This window comes from Solea solea, chromosome 18 (genome assembly GCF_958295425.1).
Source record: "Solea solea chromosome 18, fSolSol10.1, whole genome shotgun sequence".
In the NCBI taxonomy this organism is placed as follows: Eukaryota; Metazoa; Chordata; class Actinopteri; order Pleuronectiformes; family Soleidae; genus Solea; species Solea solea.
The window spans coordinates 6,391,121-6,418,125 of record NC_081151.1 but is presented as its reverse complement, the minus strand read 5'-3'; the positions used below and the strand labels follow the sequence as shown (position 1 = coordinate 6,418,125).

Sequence of the window (27,005 nt, the reverse complement as noted above, 5' to 3'; positions counted from 1 at the left end):
TGGAGGCTGAGCAGAGGCATTAGACAAATGTCAATGTGGCTTGTTTATGATATGGTTTTGGTTTTTTAAACCATTTGACGGCGATTGGAGGTTAAAGATAGTTTATATTATTGATACGAGTCATTTTAAATAAGTGAAATTAAATAAATTCTAAGTATTTTTAACAGATCTACAGTTCGGCATTCACATTGAAGGAGCAGAAACAACTAGAAATCTTGTTTTAATCATGAAAAAAGCTTCAGACCGATTCATCGATTATCAAAATAGTTCACGGTTAATTTAATAATCGATTAATCGAATAATTGTTTCAGCTCTACTTGGAACCTCAAGCAGGTACTAACAACAGTACCAGGTACCAGGTACCAGGTACTATCCCGAGTGGAAAAGCAAAACATAAACAAGTAGAGTCAAGCCGAGCCGAGTCGTGCTAGAGCTGTATAACAGAAAAGCACCAAAATAGTTTCTCCAACACACAGGGAAGGGTGAGGTGAGGTGATTTCACCAATGTTGAAATATTACACACTGTACCTTCTACATTATTTAACACATGAGTCAATGAACCATCTTTATCCTGGACCATTTCTAAAAAGCTGTGTAAAATTTGCCCATCATGCCTCGCAGCTCATGTCTGCCACCTAGCGGCTCTCAAATCAATCACCCCCCCCTCCCGTTTGCATTCGAGCTTTGCAAAGATGTGGTGGGTGGGGAACCGTTTCCATGGAGGCACTGAAGATGTCATGTGTGGCTACTGTACAGAAGAGTGAAGAGTGACCGGTGAGCAGGTTTAAAACAAACGGACCGATGATGACAGTCACGGGTAACGACAGCCGCTGGGTTAAACACTCGTCTCCGGTTAGCAGTGATAATCGGAGGCAGATGGCGGCGGACAGCTGACGGTTACATCCAGGTGCTTGTCACTGCCGCCGCTGCAATATCTTCATCATCATCATCATCATCCCCATCCCCATCGCCTGCAGCAGTTCCTGAGCCCTGGCTGTGAGGACACACGTGCTTACACGGCGCAAACCACGCCCTCTCCTCCGCCTCAGCCAATCGGAGACAGCGAGAGTGACGCCATGGAATCTTCTCAGCCAATCGGCGCGCTTGTTCTTGGAGAGACACTCGCTTTCACACACCGCTGAGGCCCTGCCGTTAGCAAGAGGGAAGGTGAGGATACCGGCTTCTCTGACGACTGCTAAAAGTTTATTTTGCCTTTCAACGGAGTGGCGCCACTAGTTAAAGTTTGTTTCAAATAATATATGTCATTTGTTGACCTTAAACACTTCTGTTAGAGTCATTTATGTTTACTTTTCTCTGTCTGTCGAGGTTAGTGTAGTCATTTCTATACTGGTGTTTGTTTATTCGTGTGGTTGTTTTAGTGGCGTGTGTGTGTGTGTGTGTGTGTTTGCTGTGCAGTTTAGCGGTTTAGGCTGGTCGATATTTAGCTGACATTCAGCTGAATAGGGCGAAACCACCAGACAGTCTGTGTGAATAGCTGTATTGTGTGCTCGTTTTTGTTACTATTTCAGGTCCTTTTTTTTGTCCTACACAAAATGACAAAGAACCTGGATTACGAGGAGCTGGTTAGGCATTAACTGGTTATTGTTGACATTCGTTTGGACTGCCTTACAAAAAACCGCAACCGTAACAATAACCGGTTAATACACAGTTCACATCTCAATCTCATCTTTAATCTGAGCCTCACAATTGAGAGTCTGCCTCATTAGGATCAAGCTTTGGTCCCAAAAGAACTGGTTCAAATATCCATGCAGTCTTGGTTTACTGTGTTTTGGTCCCACTGGTTTCCAGGCTTTTTATTTTCTCTGTCTGTCAGGGAGGGTCTTCATCATAGCCCTGTTCAGGCTGACACGGTGTGTGGCCCTGGTGAGGAGTAAATTTCCAGTGACAGCGAGCTGTCCTGTTGTTTATGGTCACGCCTTGCTGTCAGCCTGCAGTGCCAAAATCTCATCATCTCAGTCGAGGATGCCACACACAAACAAGTCCAGAAACTCCCTGTTGCCTGAGTTCTCAGGCTCGGTCCAAGCCGGAGCCTCAGCTGAAGAGCTAGAACCCATGTCTCGGGAGGTGAATCTGGCTGCAGGGGAAGCAGCAGCAGCAGCAGGAGGAGGAGGATGGGAGGACAATATTGGAGACGGTGAGATCATCAAGTCCCCCAGTGACCCCAAACAGTACAGGTAAAAAAAATCTCTAATATTGCACTATTTGAAAGAGTAATATACACATTAAATAAAACAAAAGATGTGACCATTATCCTGAGTCTTTAAATTATGCATTGCACTAAGCTCTTCTTGCACAGTTTATCTCCTCCATTTATTCTGTGTCATTGTTGTTGATATCATTTCATTTGCAGTTATACACAGCAGAAGACACTATTTTCTCAGTTTGAGAATTTGGAAAGTTTGAGGAAATAACCCAGATCTGAAAATGATACGAGCCCATTTTCCAGCTGAATCAGTACGATTATTGAAGTTTGATGGGACGATTTAATGCTAGAATTGCACGCCAGTGCCTCGGGCCTCTGCGGGGCACGCACAGAGAATTTGCTGTGAGAAAACAAAGCAATTGTGTCTCAGAGGGTGGGAGATGCAGTCTGAGAAGAGATGTGATTTAACAGGCTGTTGGGAGTAAGAGCTAAGCAATAGTAGCTGTGGAACATGATGGTGCATTGCTGTTTCACCTTTTGACTTGACTCCATTCAGGCACATCGTGTTGGAGAACGGACTACGAGCTCTGCTCATTTCAGACTACAATGGACCAGCAGCGTCAGAGGATGAGGACTCGGATGGGGAAGAGGAAGAGGATGAATCTGGAGATGAAACAGGGGACGAGTCTGAAGAAGAAGGAGAAGACGATGATGAGAGGGCCTGTGATTATGATGGTGACGATAATGATGGGAAGAAGAAGGGAAATGCAGAGAAGCAGGTACCAGTGGAAAGTTCTAAAGCCCCTCTTGTTTGTTTGCAGAAAACTTGACTCATGACTCAAATACTGAAGCTTAGTCGACTGTAAACCAATTTTGCATTGTTAATGACACACATTCAAACATTAATAATACAAGTTAACTGTGTTTTTAAGGGACTTTTCAGCCGTGCACTTAACGATTTGTGGAAACGGGTTGATGTATATGTGTTTGCCTCAAATTGAACTCAAGTGGCCATGTGTATTAAGCATACCAATGTGGCTCATTTGTGTATTTTTAATAGTTTTTGGGCAGCAATATATATCCAGCTTTGCCTGCAAAGGCAGTGCATGTTTATTATAATCGATTCTTTTGTTAGCTTTGGTGTTCGTAAGGAGTTTGTTGACGGTATTAATAAAAACATTGAATATAGCCAGGTGTATTATTTAAATGAATCTCTAGACATGAGTCATGACTCGATTTCCTGTGTGTTTAAGTCTGCAGCTGCTCTGTGCGTTGGAGTGGGCAGCTTCAGTGACCCCAGTGACCTCCCCGGCCTTGCCCATTTCCTGGAACACAGTATGTAATCAACCTGAGAGATTTGGGTCATTTCTTTGGAAAAGTACTTATCAAACTTGAATCCATTGTTAGTGTTTGGGTTTGGTTTATTGTTTTTATTTAGAGTAACCTTCTCCCTGTGCATCTCCTCCAATTACCCACTTTGTTCATATAGAAATCTAGCAGTATCTGGCGTTCATTTATTTTGTTTTGATCATTTTGTTCCTTGATTTTCCCCAATATGCACATTTTAATCACAATATTGCCTTAATTTCAATTTCTTGTAGACAGATCTAGAGTTTTCTTTTCAAATGAGATCATGTAATGCTGATTAAGTCGATCAGCTCCACATGACTCTCTCGGTGTTTTTCAATATAGCATTGATTTAATCTGGTTGCCTGACAACACTCCCGACCTACACACAAGTGTTTTGTTTTTCTCACAGAGGCAATAGCAGCATTGCTTTAGTAAAGCGAGATGACAGTAAACCGGTCGGAGCGTGACTGAAAACACAAAGAAGCGTCCCCAAAAAGTTTCAAAAGTGAATTTGCCTGCTCAAAAAACCCAGGTGTTCAGTAGATTAATGGAATAAACACTTCTTGCCCTCAATGGCACCTGCTCCCTAGTGCCGCTCTGGTCTTATAGAATTGCTTAACTGTTCGCTGAAGGATGCACAATACAAGTAACGTTACAATTCAGTTTCTGTGTTGAAAAATCTGAAAACAAACAAGTAATTAAGTCACTAAAGACCAACATGCGTACACTGGTGCTCAGCCCTGTGCCCACTTTGTCTGGTTGGTAAACCTCGATTCCTCTAACAGAGCATAGACAGCGTGTGAGAGAGTAGGCAAGAGATTTTCCTGCACTCTCCTCTCTGCATGCCACTCTCACGATGCTGCCATCAGTCGAGTTATTTTTATGTTAGTCTCCTACTGATACGACTGTTGAACATTTGTTCCCACTCTGTAAGGAAGAAAGGAAACCCTTGTTCTTTTTTTTTGCACCTCCTTGTCATTAAAACTGTTACCATATGTTCGCAGTGATATTTAGAGCCATGTGCACAGCTATATGTGAAAGAGCCATCAAATGCTGCTATGTTGGCTCATCTAGAAATATTACACATAGACAAGCTGTCTTCAAGAAAGGGCACATAAGTAGAAGCTGTAGTGGATTTCTGTTTACGTTCCTTTACAATTGTAATTTATAACTTCTCTCCTTCTCCTCCGTGTCTCAGTGGTGTTCATGGGCAGTGAGAAGTATCCCTCCGAAAATGGCTTTGATGCGTTCCTCAGGAAGCATGGTGGGAGTGACAACGCCTCCACCGACTGCGAGAGGACCATCTTCCAGTTTGACATCCAGCGAAAAAAATTCAAAGAGGCTCTTGACAGGTGAGGAAGCATCAGAAGTGTCTCTTTTTGGAGCAGCTGCTCCCTAAGACGTGGCCCTCCAGATAACCATCATGTTTATTTTTTTTTATTTTTTACTGGTAAACAAAACAAAGGACATTATTTATTGTGTCCTTTTCTTAACCCCGTGGACAAAATAAACACAGCCCGTGACACATGCTGATTTGTAAATACAGAGCAAACACTGCCGTGTTGATAAATGTTTCTCTGAGAGACATCGATGGTTGTGTAGGACTGAACTCGGCTCAAAACCCTGTTCAATGATCCATCATGTTCTGTGACCTGATGAGGAATTTCAACTATATTCCCGCTGCAAATATCACACTTGTATTTCCACCAGAGAATGAGATAACTCTACCCTGTCTCTGTGTTATTATGCGGGCACAGGGCTGATAAGTGGATATTGATAAAATGTCAGATAATTAAAAGTTAAATTTTGCTCCAGTAAATTGTGGTTATGAATTTTGTTTTTATCGACAAATAAAACACTAAAAATATATGTCTGAAAATGTGTTTGCACACTTGCACAGTGCAAGGATAATTCTGGTAATTATTCAATCGTTGTTATACTGATAAAATATTGATATTGATATTTTTATATATATATATATATATATATATATACATATGTATGTATATATGTATATGTGTGTGTGTGTATATATATATATACATATATATAAATATATACACACACACACACATACATATGCGCGCAGCTGTCACCATGTCCAGGTCTCAGAATCTCGCAGTTCTCAGGAAATTGTGAAACACAAGATTATGATGTATTTCAGCAGACTGGGACAAACACTACCGTGCTCAATCAGTCTGCTGTTGTCTACAGTGTTTATCTGTCTACCTCTGATTGAGTCTGCCTGACCTGTGTCCCATCCTTCCCGTCTGCTATGTAACCCCTGATTATGGCCTTGCTGACCTGCCGCCCTCATAGGTGGGCTCAGTTCTTCATCTGCCCCCTGATGATCCGTGATGCCATTGACAGGGAAGTGGAGGCCGTTGACAGCGGTGAGTCTCTGTGCCGGCGCGTGTTCCCTCCTCCATCCTCGGAGGTTAAATTCCCAGATTTATGCTTGCAGTTAAACTTTTCATTATCCACATCTCCGTGTTCTCCTTACGCAGCTCTTTAGCACACCATCGATCGCCGCCTCGTCTCTGTCGCGTTGAGTTTCTTCTTCTGTCTCTCCTTCTGTCTGTCAGAGTACCAGCTGGCTAAGCCTTCGGACTCCCACAGGAAGGAAATGCTGTTCGGCAGTCTGGCCAAACCTGGACACCCTATGGGCAAGTTCTGTTGGGGTGAGTGGGCAAACACAACTGCTGGGACACATAATACAAACAAGGGTCTCTTTGGGGTACGTTCAGCAATAACAAACAGGAGTACCAAGATCGACGCCAAGTTTCCTTTCTCGCTCATCTCCCTACATTTGTAAACAGTCTGTTCCTGCTGTGTTTTATATTTCTGCCGAATTCCTTGCTAACTTGTGACATAGGGAATGCCCAGACTCTAAAGCAGGAGCCGAAGAAGAAGAAGATTAATGTCTACAAGCGGCTGCGTGCCTTCTGGAAGAAGCACTACTCTGCCCACTACATGACCTTGGCCGTGCAGTCAAAGGGTTAGTGAAGTTTACCCCATTCATTGTCTATCAAGAACTGGCAAATTAGCAGACTGTTGGAAATCATGGCCGACCATCTTTACTCACTTTTCTATGTTAATGGCTAGGTTTTCATCGATCAATAAAAGCAGTCGGATAAATATGCCATTATTTATATATGAATTTAAACATTTCTTTTTGAAATGACAATGGAAATGAAATGTTCCATCCCCCAAAAAACAAATGGATTACATCTGCAGTCGAGCTAAAGCTTCTAGAAACTGGAAAAATCAATAAGCAATGTTACATGGCGTTAATCGATTATGTGCCATCGCTGCATCGATGCAGAATCTATATCTGCATCACGGTGCTTCTTGCAAAGGGAATGCGAGTGCCCCCTAGTAGAAATGTAAACGATTATGATGAATTATATTCACTAAATGAACCAATTATAGGAAAAAAGCAATCTGTAGAATAATCAACAATCAAAACAACCATTAGTCTCCAATAAGGAAGCAGTTCATCCAAGTTCAGCCGACTGTAGATAATTATCCCCCAAATCAACACAAATTGCAATATTACTCAAAACAGCATCGCACAATATGCACACGATGTAACACATTTTTCCAGTGCCTCGCAGCAAAATACCACGCAGCCAATTAATGAGTGCATCTAAGTGAAATGATGACTGGTGTTGACATTTGTGCTGAGAAAAATCATCCCTTATTAAACTGTTAAAATGTTCCGCATAAGTCACATTCTCTCATGTCCCAATCTTTAAACCTGTCCACCAAAAAAAAAGAACCCAACAACAACCAGTGTTAATTAGTGTTAAAGTTTCACAGTGATTATTCATTAGGTTGAACAGCAATTATTGTGTGTAACCATAAATAAAGGATGACACTGAAACACAAATAATTAGAAATGTATCATTTAAAGTGTTGGTCACACTCTTGGGTAGATGCACTCTGGACCATTCACTGGTTTCTTCAACTTTTCCAAAGAAGCAAAAATTAATCTTTGATCATATGACGTTTATGGCATTAATTCTCCATATTGATTGAAATATAAATATACTTTTGACCATATCCTCTAACTGTAGCTGGTCCTGTAATCACCTGATAGGAGTATCGATTCCCCCACTGTAAATGAATGTGAAGACTGACTTTACCCGTTACAATTAAACTGCTATTTAGAAAGATATAATGTAAATGTGTGAATATCATGTCATTTGTTGCATAATCTGTATTTATTTCACAATACTAAATAAGTACTGTACACATGCTAACGCTGTATGTTAGAATGATTGTTTTTGTATGCATGTTTGTGTATACGTATGTTTTCTGCAATTCATCAATAATATAATAATAATAATAATAATAATACTAGGGCAAATGGATTTGTATTCTAAAGCCTGAAGGCAACACGGCAGTCCTTTTGAAAGCAAACACACTGCACTGAGTTTTTCTTTTGTTTTTTTGGAATAATTGAGACGCACTTAATATCTTATTCGCCCTGCTTTTTACTTGGTCTGTCCTTTTAGAGAAGCTGGACACTCTGGAGGAGTGGGTGAGAGAGATCTTCAGCAAGGTGCCGAACAAGTGAGTGTATAGGAGCAGGCTCTCAGTCACCATGATGAGATGCTAGAGAGATAATAGATGGAGTCTGACTATCCTTTTGAGACTCTGCACAAATGTAAATGTCAAGCCTTCCTCCATCGCCTCCTCGGCTCCTTTTTTACCTCTCCTCATCTCAGATGTTGTTTTTCAGTGATGTTCACCTGAGACGGATAAATTCTTCATGAATTTGAGATGAATTAACATTTTTGTTCACAGCTCCACGTCTGTTTTCTTTGTGAGTGTTCTCAGTGGGTATTTTTCTTTTATGTGGAACCTCGCATAACCTCCTTTTACAAGGCTTACATTGCAGCTGAAAGATTACATGCCCCCTGTATGGGCTGATGCAATTTCCACTCATCTATGAGCTTATAAAGTCTCAGGTGACTTTAGCTTCTCTCACTCGAACAAAATTAATTTTCATCAAGCTAAAAACGGATGAAATGTTGACATTGAGAAGTTCTGACATGCAACTCTTTAATGCCTTCAAAATGACAAAATGTTCCGTGTTGTGTCCCCAAAACATTAGGAATAAGACTTTTACAGAAACATTATGTGTGGTTACATGCTGACATAGTTTAAGTGATCTTAAATCATTCATCGTGGTTGCTTCTACTCTCTCTGCAGCGGTTTGCCCAAGCCAGATTTCTCTGAAATGCTGGGTCCCTTTGAGACGCCAGCCTTCAACAAGCTCTACAGAGGTACTGATCCATCGTACTGTTTTCATCTGAGCACATCTGCTGTATTCTGTTTCTGCAAAGCAATGAAGCTCAAACACTAAATAAAAGAGTGAGGCAGTAGATAACAGAAAACAGAATAAAAGAATAATTCTGCCTTGCAAAATTTGTTTTTGTTTTTTTTCAGCGTTTCTTCTCATCTGTGTTTGTTTTTTTATTGATTTCTAAATAATTTAGCGTTTTCGGGTCAGGTGTTTTAATACAAGAATTTAAGAAGAAGAAATACACCAATCGGGCTGTTTGCTATATTTTCATCACTGTTTCTTCTACCGTGTTTGCAGTTGTTCCTGTCGGGAAGGTTCATGCCTTGAATATCACCTGGGCTCTTCCTCCTCAGGAAAAACAATACAGGTGTGGTACATACAGGAGATGTGATGAAATCTGACCTATTCTATTGCTGTGTGATGCTGAAACTGTAATCCATTCATCAGACATTTTGGGTGTCTTTTTTTCTTCCGCTCTTCCCTGTCTTGTACTTCAGACTGCTGCCGCTACAATCTTAACACGGCCTTTCTTATCTGAGCTATTAATACCTTATACTCTGGCACACCCTTTTCATCATCTTGATGCTGATCTCCCGTATTTCTGGAATTGCCTTTGATTGTTTTTTTAAAAGCCAAACGCATATTTAGGTCTGCTCCATCACATCTATTTATATTCAACCATCAGACTGTCATTGATAATGTGTTCCCATATATAATTGTGCTATAGGGTTCCAAATAATGATTATTTTTAAATTATTAATCTCGATCGATTAACCTGTCGATTCTTTTCGCGATTAATCGATTAATTGTTTTTAAAAAAATGTTGATCAGTGTTATCAGAAAATATTCACGTTTAAGAAGCTGAAACAATCAGAAATCTTGTTTTAATCATGAAAAAACCTTCAAACCGATTAATCGATAATGAAAATAGTTGGCAATGGTTAATAATTGATTAATCGAGTAATTGTTTCAGCTGTAAATGACGTCCAAAAATGAATGATACTCAGTTTAATGTCACTAAGTAGCAAATACATCTTTTAATAAGCTGCTCAAATCAGAAATCAATTTTCAAAATATTTAGCATTTCATTTGGTAGTCCATTACTTGTCGATCAAAGGCACAGTATCAGTATCAAAACAATGACCTTCACTTCCTGATCCTTTTTTAATACAAAGTGTATTGTATTCCAGCTCTTTTTAAGTTGCATACACCCCACAATGCTTTTTAAAAAAAAATGTGAGCGTCACTGACCGACAGACTTCATCTCCTTACCTCACTCTCTCTCCGCTCGCTACTGAAGATCCCGCTTAGACAGCTGGTAAATCTCAGCTCCACTGAACAGCATCAGTGTCTATATCTGTCGCGTGTGTCACAAACACAACATGTCCCGTACCTGTTTTCAAAGTAAAAGCACTGTACCGTTTCTGTTCCCCGTTTCCATTCCTTTTTTTTTGTTTTGTTTTTTTTCAAGGATGTGCGTCCTCGTACTAAAGTGTCCTGACATTTAATGGAGTGCAGAGGAGGATTTAGAGTTTATTATTTATGGCAGTTTTCAAAAGCAAAACCCTATGTGAAACTATCCAGTAGCAGCTAGGTGATGAACAAAAGGCAACTGAAATGAATGAAATATAATAGCTTTAAATGATTAATCATTGATATTGATCGATATCCAGTGAAGCCTCTAGAAAACCTGTAACAGTCTGTGCTTTCCCCTCACTTGATGTGTTTGTTTCTCTTTTGTCCATGCCTCTGTCTGCTTTTCTGTAGACTAGTGGCTTTTCACATAAAGCAAAGATACCGTGCTTTGTGCCGGTTATAGAGCGAGTGCATCAGTGCTATCCCTCTTCTTTTTTTTTTATTATCTGTTTCTCCTTTTTGAAGTTCTTTCCCCTCCTTTCAGAGTGAAGCCTCTCCACTACATCTCGTGGCTGATTGGCCATGAAGGCACAGGAAGCATCCTCTCAGTCCTCAGGAGGAAGTGAGTGTTATTGCCTCTGTCTGTTTGTTTGTCTGATTCGAGGGCCCTCCAGAACCCAGTTAAAAGGTCTTCAATTTGTTGGCTATACATGAGCTTTTTCATGCGTGAGTGTTTGAGCCCAGTCCTCAAACTCTACACTTTGCTGGCCCACTCCATGATGTGATTCGTACATTCTTATCCCTGGATGGATGTGGCTCTACGAGAGCATTTTAGCCTCTTGATGCTAAGTGGCAAAGTGATTCACCAAAACCTCTCTGTAGAAGCCCCTTTTACCATTTGCAGCACATGCAGCGTTTGATAGAATATTCCTATTAACTGTTTTTTGTTTTGTTTTTTGCTGCTTGCAATTGTTAAGCAACAAGGCTGAATTGTGAGTGTCCTCGGTCTCAAACCCAGTCGAAACCAACTATTGAGTCAGTGGAGTGGTTATTTTATTGAGTTCAGAAAATCACAACATCAAGGGCCTTTTGGAAATGGGCCACTGCTGTGAATGTAGGCAATGGTCTGTCTGTGTCACATGGTACTGGGGGCTGTTGATCTGATTTCTCAAAGTTCTCAGAGGGCTCTTAAATCCCGCAAATTAATGTGTTCCCAGTAAAAAACGCAAAGCTGTGCAGGCAATCATCTTACAGTAGATATTGATTGATGGTTACTATAACCAATAAATGTGAATGTGCTTTACGCCATATAAAGCTGAGGATGGGCTGCTCACTCGCCTCCCCCTTCAACCACAACTGTGGATTTTTACTGAAAAAGCAGTTTTGGGGGACTTTCTGGAAAGTGTTTGGAATCGGGATGTATATGTTAACCTGGAAGTATATTTTTATTGACTGCTAAATTTTTGATTTGGTGACATTGGTTATTTAGTGAATGTTAAGAGAAAGGATGCAATTCTCCCTGTGTGTGCGTGGGTTTTCTCCGGGTTCTCCCGTGTCCTCCCACAGTCCAATGCAGATTGGGGATTAGGCAAATTGGACACTCTAAATTGACCATAGGTGTGAGTGTGACCTGTCCAGCGTGTGCCCTATGTCAGCTGGGATTGGCACAATCCCCCCAGTGACCCTCATGTGGAGGATAAAGTGGTAGAAGATGAATGAACTGGATTAAAAGTGGAGAAATGCATTTTTAATGTCATCATCCTTTTTATCCACCAGATTTTCTTTTATTGTATTTAATCTTCTGCAAATCAATACTTTTTTTTCTTAGCTGGTTGTTACCAAAATATACTTCTTTATTTTTAATGTAGTTTTCCCCATCATTGATTTCAGTATGAAAACCTTCACAGATTTAAAACTTGCTTGGGGTGAATTTTTGCCATGAGTTCTTTTTCTACCTTTGTGGTGCTGCAGTGCAGACTTTAAGTGCCTTATCACACAAAAAGAACTTGGCTACTGCTAGGTCCTATGGCCTGCTGCACACAAGGAGGCTGAGTGGTGCCAGTTTGATGAGGATGTTGACACTGCCCTTGACGTCCCATCAAGGGAGGGACGTGGACCAGTGACTGCAGTTGATGTGCACCTTAATCGCCACCATTGGCACTGAGCAATTTAGCATCAAGAAACAGAAAGCCAAATACAGCATGGCCGGACCAGCATGAGATGAAGGTCACTCGGCTCAGGAAAAAACAGCAGATCAAAAAGGCAAGAGACGATGCCCTCACATAACCCTGAAATGACATAAGGAAGAAGCTCATCTCCCTCTGGCGAGCTGAGTGGCACAGGAGGAGGGGGAGCAAGCGGACCGCCTTCATAGCAAATCCCTCTGGATTGGTGTCCTGACCCCATGTCAGGTTCGTCACTGATGAGGTGTCCAAGCCACGCCGTTTGGATATCGGCGGTGTTTCTACAAATGCAGCTAGTGCATAACTGCAGACGGGTAAATGCTGGCACGATGTTCACTCAGAAGAATTGAATAATCAAAGTCGGCTCCGTTTTTTTTTCTAACTAAAACGCTGCCTGCAAAACAGCACAAACACTGTGTGTATGATTTCATCACTCAGGGTTTTGTATGAATTTAAAAAACATTGAAGTGCACTGGTGCAATATATTTTCTTGTCAGTGAGCTGTTTTTAAAAGTCATTGACAACTAATGGCTGTTGTGTTTGTCTGTGTAGGTGCTGGGCTCTGGCTTTGTTTGGAGGAAACAGTGAAACTGGCTTTGACCAAAACAGCACGTACTCCATCTTCTCCATCTCCATCACACTCACTAATGAAGGTTTTCAAAACTTCTATGAGGTAAAGAACACTCTCTCTTATTTGTTTGTTCTTCTGTCAAATGAATTTAATCTTAAAGCTAAATATTGCATGAAACTCAGAGGCTCCAAGGAGATTAAATCGAGCAACAAGAACGCCGGTCTCCATATAATAATATCCAGCTCAAGATTACGCATAATATGTTTGGTTTGAAAATACAGAAGCAGCTCCTATTTCAGCCGTTATATAAATTCGATATGTACATTGCATACACACCGCACAACAGATCTTATTAAGGAAGGAGTTGGTGAAATCAGTTTCTATGACAACTCTCGTGTTAATAAAAAAGATGCAGATAGTGATTGTTCAACAGAAGTTTTCGAATCTCGAGATCTCTGGAGCTGCTCGGATCAAAAGGGTGCATGTGTATTTGAATCATAGGGCAAAGTACAGATGCAATCAAATGTCATCATCGCAGTACTTTGTTAGCTGGAGATGTGAGGGTATCGGTGCACTTTCCCAATGGTTGTTAAAGGTACAGCAGGCAGACCTTTTTTTGGCATTATTGAGCTATTATTTAATAATAATAATCTTACATCATTATGAGAATCAAGCACCGAGTCTCCAGCCTGTTCTTTTACAGGACCATTTGACCAAGTCAGACAACAGGGCAGTTAAGACAGTGATAGAGAGGGAGAATGCAGAAGCTTTTAATTAGCTGTCACTACCCCTACTTTTTATAGTGGTGCTTTCGAGTGACATAAACCTACAAATCCTTACTATGCTGCAAAGAAACCTAAAAACATACATCTTTTAACCACCTGTGGATCAAATTCAGCAATCAACAGTTTTTCCATTGGGTTAGGGTTAATGCTCCTGCCTAATACAGCTTTACAAACAGCCAAGGTTCAGAAATACCATGATTGAGTGAGTCATTAGACTTTTTTAATTTTTTTTATTTTAAATGTTATTTTTTTTGATAAATACAGCAATGTCCTCCTGATCAGCTTTTTTCTTTTTTTGGCTCCTGATGCAATCTTTTTAAGATTGGGTATCTGTCAATACTGATTCCCCATTCAGTACTTGTATATTGCTTATATAACAGAGCTACACAGTATACAAGTTTTTTTTTTTTAAAAGAATACTGACTGAAGTTTAGAGAGAAAGAGGAGGAAAAGAAAACACAGACACCTGCTGTGAGGCTGCAGGAACCGCTGATAAAGAAAGGAGAAGAATGCAGGGCTGTAGCTGAACAATTTCACAATCACATCCGTAAACTGAGCCCAAAATGGGGAAAATATCCAGTGTCATTGTTCCAGCGGCATTAGTCCCTGCTAAAAGCACATGTGTGTGACTCTGAGTGCATTCTACAGTGTGCCTGACAGAGAGGACAGGGTAGGGGAAGCTCACAAAGCATCTTATTAAAATATGACCAATTATATTAAGCATACAGTTTGAACCAAATGAAGCTCTTCCACTAAAATTGAGCACCGACAGCTGCAATATCTAGAAAGTTCTGCAGCTGGAGTAAAAGATCGGGGGGAGAGGTGATCGGGAAAAATAAATTGGCACATCCCTAATAATACATTCATTAAATATGACTTAAGGCACGGGAAAGTAGGAGGTACACCACCATATAAAACAAAAATATAATCATTATTTGGAAAAAAACACTGCATGGGCAGACTTGTATAACAAGTTAATTTGGAACTGTCCTTCACTAATTATGCAGCACAGACAGAACAGGTCCATCCTTCCATCGGAATTAATTGTCACTAATGCCCGTTCCTGCACGACGTGAGTTTGTTGTGTGGGTATGGCCACAGGTAGTGATTTAACGCTGAATTGTAGATCAGTTAAAAATGCTAATATGTAATTAAAAATCAACATTTGTGTTTGGCATTCAAAGGGAAAGTTTATCCCTGCGTGTTTGCAGTTACAACAGAGGATCTGTTTTTAATTAGTTTGTTCGTGTTTCAGTTCGGTCTGCACATGGAAACCACTCGGCAGCTCGGACTTTCAGTCTGACAGGATTAATCATCACTTGTGTATACAGAGGCTGCTGCTGCTGCTGCTCACAAATAAGTGTTCCTTTAATTTCATAAAATGCCATCAATATAAAATATGAGACCCGGAGAGAGAACTTGACTTTTTCATGACCCTGACACTATTTGCATTGCGAAGAGACTTGGACACGTGACGGAGATCACTAGCCCTTCTGGAGTGGAGTCTCCTCTGGTTGCCTGGAAACTGGTCGTAGAAGATAAGCAGCTTCGTTCTCGAAATGTTTTTTTGGATAAGGATTTGCTGTTTAAGCATCAAATAACCTGAATACACTAAAAATACCTGAAGAAAACCACAAACTAACAAGAAAATGTACCTTTTAAGTGCTTTAGGTTTACTATTGTTGAATGGGGTCATGTAAAATACTCGCACAGTTTATTGTACTGTCATAAAAAAAACATTTTGGCCAGGACGGAGAGTGCTCTTCCTAAGGCTTGGCTGACATTTTCATTTCCATGTTAGAATCTTTAAAAGGGGCCAAATAAACACGCACTTTGCTTTTTGTTAAGTAATTAAATGTACTAGTCACCTTTTTTTCCCCCTCAAGCAATGGTTACAGCTTGTTCTAAGGACTTTAATCATGTAAACACAGTCGGTGTGATTGGCAGCCACTTTCTTGCTTCAGTGCAATTGTTGTGGTTTATCAACATTAACACTGCATTCCACTTAAACCCTGTCATTAATAGTGACAAGGAGGGGTTTTATAGTCGTCTTTTTTTCACCATTTAATGAACATGGTAATTATTTCTTAACACAGAAACACTTGAAGAACTAACATCTAATTCTTTCTTCTTTTTTTCTTTTTTACTACAGGTGACTCACATGGTGTTCCAGTACCTAAAGATGCTGCAGACACTTGGACCACAGCAAAGGCACTCTCTTTTTCTCTCTTCCTTACACACACACACACACACACAACAGAGTTGTAAAAAAACTGCCTCTATCCTTGACTCTTTATGCTCCGTTTTTGTTGCATTGTCATGCTGGAACTAGTATAAGCTGAAATGGACAGTTTTGTGGCTTAAACCTGTGATTATGATGTTGAAAGCACTGGCTCAGTGTGAAATGGTGACAAAGACAGACACAATCTATGTTTACATCAATCTTCTATCAGCTGTTCTCTTTGCTTCTGGGATGATGTTTTTCACAGACATACAGCGACTCCATTTAGGGCCACAAGCAAAACGGTGATAAGAATAGCATTCACTCCCAGTATCTATCGTGTTTTCACGCAGAAGTTATGACGCACGCCACACAACACAACACTGATGGCTCTGAGGAAAAGTACCTGTGTCCTTGCCTTTTTATGAAAGTGACTAGTAATGTGAGAGTTCTCTTCTGCATCTTTAACCGTACATCACAGAGATGGATTCATTTGTTTAGTTTAGATATTTTTTGTCATTGTGTTGCTCACTCTGTCTGTGTGCATCTGGGACGAATGACGATGATAAATCTCTCCTCTGCTTTCAGAATATACGAAGAGATCCAGAAAATCGAAGCAAACGAGTTTCACTATCAGGAGCAAGTATGAACTCTCAGACGTCTATATGCTGCTGTCCGTGTCCTACAAATCATTATGTGTTGTGACCACTAAGTCTGACTTCTGTTCTGTCAGAACGACCCTATAGAATACGTTGAGGACATCTGTGAGAACATGCAGCTGTTCCCCAAAGAGGATTTCTTGACAGGAGATCAGCTGATGTTTGAGTTTGACCCAGAAGTAAGTCGTTGGAGTGAAACACTCAAGTTCTTTTCCTTTCTCGCCATTGTTGGCAATACCAGTCCATAATAGGGGTGGGAATCACAGGGTACATCACCGTATGATACGCAGTACATGCTCCACAATACCAATAATATCGCGATGCAATTCTGTGGTACTCGATACATTCCAAGACAATCGTAGAGCGATACAGCACGAAGAAAACAAAACGTCAAAAGTTAAAAGTGCAGCATTTCTCTATTTATTTATAAACAATATCTATCGAGCGTCGCTTAACGTAGCTTTCCCTGCCATTTCTCGGCCAGGAACTTCCGCCCCAAGTTTCCCTCAGCGCCACTGAGAGGAAACTCATTTGCATATTGATTGTCATATTACACGAGGATGATTTATCACTTAATCGGTATTTTTCATGGGGGACAAACAATTTTCTCTCCTCTTTAGTAAAAAAGTTTGACTTTATTTTTTTGCCTTTGAATTTGTCCCTGTGTAGGTGATCAGTGCAGCTCTGTCCCTCCTCACCCCTGAGAGAGCCAACCTGATGCTGTTGTCACCAGAACATGAGGGCCAGTGTCCCCTCAGGGAGAAGTGGTTTGGCACGCAATACAGCATGGAGGGTGTGTGTGTGTGTGTGTGTGTGTTCGTGCAGTGTGTGTAGATTCAGGGAATACATTACACTTATTTTTTTGCCCTTGTTTGAGGATTCAGGCTAATATGAACCAGAAACAGGAAATGCCAACATTTATCTCTGTTTTTAGAGGGCAAACATTACGGTCAACTCATATTTAAATGTGATATTTGTAAAATATGTACGACAACGACCTTTTGTGCATAAAATGGTTGGTGCAATCCCACTTGAAAACACTGCGGGGGCATGGTTGCCAGATTCTCAGAAAATATGGAAGTACTGTGGTTTCACACTGTGTTCATGCACACATTTTTTTTTTTTAATAAACATTAAAACTGTTTGATTTACTTAAGTGGAAAATTAGTGTGAAAGTGTGTCAGCTTCAGAGCAACATGATAATTATACATGTACATGATAAAAGGAGATAACAAGGCAAAAATAATGGACTGTAAACACATTAAATATTATTTGAAATACTATTATGCTAGAGTAAGGGTAGACCTTGGCTGAAGTTGAAAAGGATCTACTCATTCATGTCTGTTATGGTCTGTTTCTTCACTTTTAGCCATCTTTATTTTAAGGCATCTAAGATGCAGACTCTCTTTTCTTTTACTTTGGTCGAGATGTTTTTGGAGAGGGGTACTGAGGCTTTTTAGGTTTGGTATATTTCAGTATTTCTGACACTTTAAATACTACTGACATCCTGTGTGTTGAAGTGTTAGGAGCTGCTCTATTGGTCGGGTGGCAGTTTTTAACAGATTTTTGCTGCCTGCAAATGAAAATGTATTTTGTGAATATACTGACCGCGTCATTCTTGCCCTCAGTGAAGCCTCTATTGCTCCTCAAACTCTCCTGACACATGGTCGTTTTGTGTCTTAATATAATACATTTCTTACATAAGCCCATTTAAATAATCACAACAATTCTGTCACAGTAAAAGCCCTCGGCTCATGCTGTGTATATATTTTGTGCTAATAGATGCTTGCTTTGCTCACAGACATCCAGCCGGAGTGGATGGAGAGGTGGACAGACAATCTGGAGCTGAACAGTGACCTTCACCTCCCTGCTGAGAACAAGTTCATCGGTGAGTCAATACATATTTATGGTGCAGCAAAAAAAAAAAAAAAGAGAAGTGTGTCTTGAGCTGAAAATGCCACAAATATCTGAAACTATTTGCCCTCAAAGTAATTTGTCCGACATCTTATCAGATGAATATCAAAATGTGAAGGGACGTGGCATATTGGTCGATATGTTTGTGAAAAACATTTACATTGACCCAATGGAGATGGTACAGTTGCAGCTCAGAATTGAGAATTAATCCTCTTAAGCCTCATTTTAACAGGATTTGTTTCCCTTGTGTGACCGGATGATCTCGCTGTGTCTTCTTTAGTGATTTTTAACCCCGTTCAGAGCACAAATGTTTTTCACAGCCCACCACAGGAATAATTCTAGCCCCAATTAGTTTCTGTTTTTGACAAGCTGCTAATGTCCTGTCTGGAGACTTGGTTCGCTTTAATTTTTTTGTTTACTGTTGCTGAGTTTCATTATTTTAGCCTCCAGTTTGACAGTGGAGGAAGTAGAAAAGGATTTTGACTATCACGATAGGAAAACAATAAACAATATAAAAGAAAAAAGAAACGCTAAGCTAAAAGTTAAAACAAAGCTCATGGGACTGGCAATTCTGTTTTAGCTGATTATGTATTTCTGTCCCTTTTTTTAGGTAATGATGCCACAAATAAACATTTAGAAAGTAGTTCAGAAATACCACTTAATAGTATTGCTTAAGCTATATAATTACTGGTAAATAATACTACCATCACACCCAGACACATCTTCATTAATTTTTCTTTCACACATTCCTGGTACCTGCATAACATCATGGTCATCAATTAGTCCGAGATTTGGGAAGCAGCTACTGTATCCCTTAGCCTTAAGTAGAATATGGAGGAGTGTATAGATTTCTGTCTTATTTCAGACCCCCAAATTAAGTTTTTATTCATTTTTTAAGCGATTTCCTGGCTTCCTCCCACAGTCTAAAAATATGCAATATGGGGACACTCTAAATTGACTGTAGGTGAATGGTTGTTTGTCTCTCTACGTGTCCCTGTGATGGACTGGCGAATCCGCTGATTGCCCGATGTCAGCTGAGATTGGCACAGCCCCCCCCCACGACCCTCCTGCGGGAGATAAAGCGGTAGAAAATGGATGGATGTTTTATCACAGAACCAGTCACTGTCATTTTTTTGGTAATGTGACAATGAGACGTACCAAGTTTCAGCAGGATTATTAGAATAATTAACTTACTATTTTGATATAACTTCTTTCACCATCATGAAAAATGTTATGCAACTTCATACAACTAAAGCAAAACTGCAGTGACTTATCTTAGTAAATTAATTTAAAGGTCAAAAATGGCAACTAGGGATCCATTTTTGACCAAACTGAGAGCTGACCAATTTTGGCACCATGCTCTGTTTCAACACTTCGAAGAAGCCACAGCACCACTCGATAGATTCTGACAAAATTGTGGAGAGATGATGCGTCGTCACTTATCAGCCCAGGGGATCCTGAATCATTTATTTTGGGAGTGGGGGTTGACGTCTTTCTCTGCATTGAGTTGATGCATGATTACCCCCAAACTGAAACATATTGAATTGTCAAAACTCACGCATTATTTATGAGATTGTACCAAGTGGAATAACAGTCTTTTCTTTTTGCTTGTATATGTGCATTTTTGTTCAGCCACTGACTTCACCCTGAAGCCCTCTGACTTGCCAGACACCGAGCACCCGGTGCGGTTAGCCAGCAGCGACAAGGGCGACCTGTGGTACAAGAAGGACAACAAATTCAAAATCCCAAAAGGTGAAGAGTATGTTTTGTGTGTTAGTGTATATGTGCCTTATTTAACATGCAAGTTGTTTTGATGGAGACATTTAATACCTTTTTAAGAGGTGCTGATATTTATTTGTCTTCTTTTACACCGCAGCCTACATCAGATTCCACTTAATCTCTCCCGTAATCCAGCAGTCTGCCAAGAAGTAAGTGCAGGCTCAGATATAATCTTAAGCGAAATAATATTTGTTTGTGATGATTATTTATATATTCCTATGAAATTTGTATTTGTTTGTCTTCTACTCCGCATTCTTGTTTTATTTCCTTTCATCCTCCCTCCTTCCTTCCTACCACCTGCCCTTGTTTTCCCCTCTCTCGCTCGCTCTCTCTGACATCATCCTTGTCCTGCCTCCCCCTTTTTTCCAGTGTGGTGCTCTTCGACCTGCTGGTCAACATCCTAGGACACAACCTGGCGGAGCCGGCCTATGAGGCTGAAGTGGCACAGCTGGAGTATAAGCTGGTGGCCGGTGAACACGGCCTAGTCATCAAGGTCAAAGGATTTAACCACAAACTGTGTGTGAGTGAACCTTCCTAGTATTAAGGAGCACAGGCAGCGGGGGGGGGGGAGAGGATCGAACCAGGTTACTGGACCATCCCACTTTACAAAAGACTTATCAGTAGCCATAATAAAGCTATATATATGGTATAAAACTCGTCATAAATGATCATAATTGGCTCTGAAAAAATGTCATTAAGGTTTATGAAATTTGTGCAACACAGTCAGAAATTAAAACTGGATGTTTTCAGTCGTGCCATCTAGTTTTACTTATTTAACTACATTGTTGTTGCTAACTTTTAAAACCTTGTTTAAATACATGATCATTAGATTGAGTCACTAACACTGACACGAAGATGATGATGATGATGATGAAGATGGTGGTGATGGTTGCCCTGTCTTTGATTTGTGTCCGTGCAGCTGCTGTTCCACCTGATCATTGACAAACTCGCTGATTTCACCGCTTCCCCCGACGTCTTCAGCATGTTCTCAGAGCAGCTCAAAAAGACCTACTACAACATCCTCATCAAACCTGACAAGCTGAGCAAGTGAGTCTCTCCGTCATCATCATCATCATCATCTGATATTTCCATCTTTCCCTCTGATTTCATCGCCAGGGCTAGGATGCCTTCTAGTGGCGAAATGTGACAGCCTTTACAGAGCGCTCCTCTCACTGTCCCTTTTCCCCTTTGCTCTCCCTCCTGCTCCTCCTGCTCCTCCTGCTCCTCCTGCTCCTCCTGCTCCTCCCTCTTGTTTCAGGGACGTTCGTCTGTTGGTCCTGGAGCACTCGCGCTGGTCCATGGTGGAGAAGTGTCAGGCTCTGACGGCCGGCCTCACCGTCGATGAGCTGACGGAGTTTAGCCGGCGCTTCAGGACAGAGCTGTTTGCCGAAGGACTAGTACAGGGCAACTTTAGCAGCGCTGTGAGTGGACTGCAGTTTGAAACAAACAAGCAGATTGATTAACAATATAATCAGTACTTGCATCATTTGATTTGAGTACACGGTCCCCTCTTATCTCTACCTGTTCATTATCCCTTTATTGTATTTCCTCCACAGGAGTCGCGGCAGTTCCTGCAGTATGTCACAGAGTAAGTCAGCTGTCACCCTGAATGCACTCTCTAATGAGAACACCAGCACTTTACAATCAAATAGATTTGTTTACCTCCGTGCACAGTCATTTGCATTTGCTTAAGTTGTTCAAATCATGATCTCTCTGTCGCCTTTAAAACTTTCTCACTTCTTTCTCTTTTCTTCCTCCCTGCATCCATATTTTATTCTCTCCTTCATCTCCCCCCCCCTCCTCCTCTGCCCTCTCTCTCACCCCCTGGCAGTAAGTTGCAGTTCTCAAAGTTGCCAGCAGAGGTGCCAGTGATGTTCAGAGTGGTGGAGCTTCCTGCCAAGCACCACATATGTAAAGTCAAATCACTCAACAAAGGCGACGCCAACTCTGAGGTTACTGTTTACTACCAGGTGCGTACTCGTCTGAAGAGCGTGTGTTCATACTATAATATCCTTCTATTCAGCATACGTTGTTTTATTTGCTCAATATTTACCTCACGTTTTCTCCTAGTCTGGTCCCAAGTCCTTAAGGGAGCACACGTTGATGGAGCTGTTAGTGGTGAGTACTTAAGTGTTTCAGTGGTTTCCCTTCACCCATGTCTTCATTTGTTTAGTCAGTCCTTCAGGTCATCCCTCCATCACTGACTGAGTTATTGCTGCTGCTGCTGCTGTTTTTCAGATGCACATGGAGGAACCCTGCTTCGACTTCCTCAGGACCAAAGAGACTCTAGGGTGAGCTTCTCTAGTTCTGACGTGGTGGAAAATGAAAGTGATGTCACATTAATGTCCCCACTTTCACATTTATAAGCATTTACGAACAGTTTAGGAGATGCTGTAAGGCAGTTAGATTCAGATGTGTCTATTAATGCACAGTTGTCGCCATTGACGAGTACATCTGATTACTATTGTATCATTGAAGGTTCATCTGTAGTTTATTTACTGCTTGTGTTCTGCTCATAATTTCCAAATTGGGGCTAAATGAGTAATTTATTTGCTATTAATTTGCACTCGTGTCAGCAATAAATTTCTTTTGTTTTGGAAGAAAATATTTTTTGTGTCTCCCTTACAGTAAGTACTACTAATTATTAGTTAGATTGATCTATTCTTTTTAGATATGCTAAAGTGTTCTTAAAACATTTTTTGCGGGTGAAAATCAGGCTGTAAATATACTGTTCTGTTTTCTCCAAAAGAACAAGTCTGTTTTAAACTTAGAAACTGGAGGATTTTTATTTCTCTCGTCATTCCCCGAACTGAAATAGAAATTTGGTTTTCATACTTGTCTGTCTGACTTTAATTGCTATTAGATTAAATTGCAAACCATTCCAGTGCAGTGCAGAGAAAGTCAGGACAGGTGGGAAATAAAATTCATTTTTATTTTGATCTGCCAAAGTTATCTGCCTCTCAATATCTCTGGCCTTCTCTCTTTTTTTTTTTTTGCATCTCCTTCCCGCTGCAGGTACCACGTCTACCCCACCTGCAGAAACACCTCGGGCGTACTGGGTTTCTCCGTCACCGTGGAAACGCAGGCCACCAAGTTCAAGTGAGTCTACGACACAATCATAACCTTCTATTTTCTCACAAAGCAAGATACGATTTATCTCCAAGCGTGTTCCCAAAACTAAGGTACAATCTGTCTTACTGCTCACATAAATCTGAGGTACAATTTATCCAATGTGACCCTGTAAAGCGAGTGGAACTGATGAATGACTAACGGAATCAAATACACCCCATAGCCTCTAATATCGCTCTTTCCTCTTCTGAACTTTTTTCCCCCCCTCTTAGCACAGAGCTGGTGGAGTTAAAGATTGAAGAGTTCTTGGCTTCATATGGAGACGAGCTGAATGCCCTGACTGAGGAGGCCTTTCATACTCAGGTGTGTGTGTGTGTATTATTTTGTGTTTGTGTGGAAAAAGTATAAAAGTAACTACAAATAATTAATATCCCAAAGGTTTTATAGATGTGAAAAAAGGCTTATTTTTCTTCAGTGGAAAAACAACATATTTTTCGAACTCGGTAAGATTAAGTGTGTCTGTGTCTCTGTGTGTGTCTGTGTCTGTGTGTCTGTGTGTGCGCAGGTGACCGCTTTAGTGAAGCTGAAGGAATGTGAGGACACACACCTCGGGGAGGAGGTGGACAGGAACTGGGCCGAGGTGGTTACACAGCAATATGTGTTTGACAGGCTCAACAGAGAGGTGGGAACACACACATACACACACACACACACACGTGCCTGCACATGTGCACACACACAGACGGATTCCTATCTTCCTACACTGTAACAGTGAATCAAATATGAATCATTTACTAACTCAATCACCAACTAAAGTCAACTAGAGTAAATAATGAATGAAAATATACACATTGTTTCTGGTTCCTTTGCTCATCTGACTAAATGTCTCTGTGTTGTGGCATAAACGATACTAAATACTAAAAGACGTGACAATGCTACGGCGTTTTCTGCATTTCCTATTATCCTATTAATAAATAAACTATATTTGTATAAGCACTTTCTCAAAACAAAAGCTATAAAGTGCTTTACAAGGTAAGGTGATAGAAATGCCAATGATTGTGAGATAAAAGCAAGATAATAAAATGTAGAACGATAAAGTAACGACGCATTTAAAACAAGCTTGATAATAAGACCACGTGTTTTATGGCGGAATCGATGAATTGTTGGTATGTTCTCTGACTTTATCCACTCGCCGCTTGCCATCTGTGTTGTTCTTTGCGGTTTGCCTAAATATTTCTTTTGACATTTATTCAAATGAAACCACACTAAACAAACTTGAACTTCAGCTCCAAGTGCCGTTCATTTCTGGCTCCCACCGTCATCGGCTTTTGCCAAAAACAGTATTTGCCAAATCACGGAAACTGTGAAGTGCCATCACTTGTTTAGAACTCAAAGAGCAAAGGAAAAAAAAGACATGAACACAACCTGGCAGACGTAACACCCCGCGTATAATCTCTGTGAAGAGTTACTCACTTTAGCAGATGAATAGCAGACTTCTTTTTTTTTTTTTTTTTTTAATCCCTTGGGAGTCAAGTTTTCCAACAACCTGTGCGATACGAGTCCTATATTAACTCTCCTTTTATCTTTGGCTCAGTTCATTGCCAACTCCAGAGGGAAATATCTGTCTCTTTCTTGGCAGGTTGTGTACTGTTGATTAATGAAGTGCTTCAGTGACGGCAGCGAAAACAATAAACGAGCTGTTAAAAGGGACACTGCGCTCAACCTTAAAACCTTAAAAAGACGCCGATAATTTTGGCGGCTTTGTCGCTACTAACCGACACTTTAACACGTCTAATAAGTCATTTTATTTTGTGTTGTGTTGACGTGTCCTTTTGTGTTCCTGTAACATCCGCGTCGTCTCTGTGTCTAGATCGAGGCTCTGAAGCAGATGACCAGAGCTGAGCTGGTCTCCTGGTTCCACGAGCACCAAGGACAAAACAGCCGCAAGCTCAGCGTGCACGTAAGTAGAGCTGCAACTGACGATTATTTTCATCATCGATTAATCGTTTGGTCCATAAAATATCCGAAAACGTGAGAAATGTTGATCGGTGTTCGTCAAACCTGGAAATTATGTTCTCAAATGTTTTGTTTTGTCCACAAACCAAAATGATTCACTTTTAATGATTTCTTTGTTATCCAGAACAAAGAAATGAATGAAATTTACTCACATTTAAGAAGCTTAAACCATCGAAAAATCTTGTTTTAATCATGAAAAAAGCTTCAAATCGATGAATCGAAATAGTTGTAGATTCATTTAATAATTGATTAATAATTGATTTGTCGATTAATTAGATTAATTAATTAGAATTGACTGTAAATATATATATCCTTTGTTTTTGTGCATGTATTAACACAATGACCCCCCCCACCACCCGTTTCCTCCAGGTGGTGGGATTTGGTGCGGAGGAGCATGATGAGGAAAGTAAAAGGAAAGGAGAAGAAGATTTAAGTGTCTCCAACTATGGTGAGGTGTCTAAACTCACTTTCCTTCCCGCCTCACCTAAGATGGAGGGCGCCACCGCCATCATGGACATTCCCGCTTTCATCGAAGGCCTGCCTCTCTTTCCCTACCATAAGGTTCTGGAATAAAAGTCCTGCTCAGACTGCGAGACAAACACAGGTCTGAGCTTCGCCTCTTACTGAGCCACTCTCGGGGCGACTGCCTCATTAGAGATTTGGAGGTGAACGATGGTTCAAACATCGTCGACTCTTCTCATGGCCTGGATTTCTGTCTCTAAGGCGCAGCTGTAGTTTTTACTCAACACAGTGTGCATACACAAAAAGCCTGGAAGTGATATTAGACATTTCTTTTAGCCAAGTGATAATTTATTCTGTTTTCTCACTCTCAATTACTTTTTTTTTAATCCTCCGACAGCAGGAGTGTGGAAGCACTCCCTCCATTTCTCCCTCTCTATCCTACTAAGTCACATCTTAAATGATTTGCTTCCCTGAGCTCTGCTAACGTTACACCACTCAGTCTTTTCCACTGTTTGTGTTGGACCCCAGACTGAGTTTTACGCCATTTAAAAAAACAAACTGTAAAGACTACAGTAAAGTTATGTATTTGACCTCAAATAGCTGACCTGGATCATGACATGAAATAAATAAACAAATAAATGAGTGAGTGAATGAACGGACCCTACAAAACACCTGTATTTGTTAAGTTTTCTTTACCGTACAAACAATGTATCAAGCCACTGAAACTTTAACATAGAAGTTTGTTTTGTTTTACTAAATCAACCAGAAATATGTAGATGACATTGTTGAACCCAGAAAACAACATAAAGAACAGTTATTTATCTGAAGAATTCCTTCTGCAACTAAGCTAATTAACTTTTACGCCACAGTGTTGTCTTTCGCGTACTTCCTGTTTAAAAGGCGACTTAACCGATACACCTGCGATCAAAGCGGGGTCAAACGACGCAGACGCCATGAAGTCATTTGCTTTAATCCACTGTCTAACAAATGAAGAGCTCTGTGTTTGCCCACTGATGACTCAGTGTGGCATCAGCTGTTTAATTCATGCAGCTTTAATGTCTTTTAAAGTCGCGCCGTTACTCAGACTCTCAGCCTTTTCCGCCCAAGGAGGAGGTTGTGGCGGAGCGCTACTGTGTGGGCTTGTGACACTCTGCATGTTTGA

The 27,005-nt window shown here is 40.6% G+C and overlaps 1 protein-coding gene across 4 annotated transcripts; it reads left to right on the top strand.

Annotated features, from left to right (window-relative positions):
• Positions 1 to 731: 731 nt before the first annotated feature.
• On the top strand, positions 732 to 26,514 carry LOC131444924 (nardilysin-like). Of its 4 annotated transcripts, none has more exons than XM_058615636.1 (32): positions 736 to 1,167; positions 1,835 to 2,195; positions 2,721 to 2,943; positions 3,418 to 3,499; positions 4,713 to 4,866; positions 5,834 to 5,907; positions 6,100 to 6,195; positions 6,390 to 6,512; positions 8,035 to 8,092; positions 8,735 to 8,808; positions 9,126 to 9,195; positions 10,729 to 10,806; positions 12,920 to 13,040; positions 15,876 to 15,934; positions 16,533 to 16,587; positions 16,678 to 16,782; positions 17,273 to 17,396; positions 18,405 to 18,491; positions 20,150 to 20,269; positions 20,394 to 20,445; positions 20,666 to 20,816; positions 21,216 to 21,343; positions 21,555 to 21,717; positions 21,853 to 21,884; positions 22,128 to 22,266; positions 22,367 to 22,414; positions 22,535 to 22,587; positions 23,312 to 23,395; positions 23,638 to 23,728; positions 23,931 to 24,047; positions 25,236 to 25,325; positions 25,751 to 26,514. In XM_058615636.1, exons 2-32 carry the CDS (start codon positions 1,984 to 1,986, stop codon positions 25,952 to 25,954), a joined length of 3,267 nt encoding a protein of 1,088 aa, XP_058471619.1. In that variant the 5' UTR covers positions 736 to 1,167; positions 1,835 to 1,983; the 3' UTR covers positions 25,955 to 26,514. The 4 variants fall into 4 exon arrangements, 3 of the variants coding, with proteins under 3 accessions (XP_058471619.1, XP_058471620.1, XP_058471621.1); XM_058615637.1 differs by having other exon boundaries at positions 1,151 to 1,241; XM_058615638.1 differs by lacking the exon at positions 736 to 1,167 and adding an exon at positions 1,188 to 1,326.
• Positions 26,515 to 27,005: the final 491 nt, after the last annotated feature.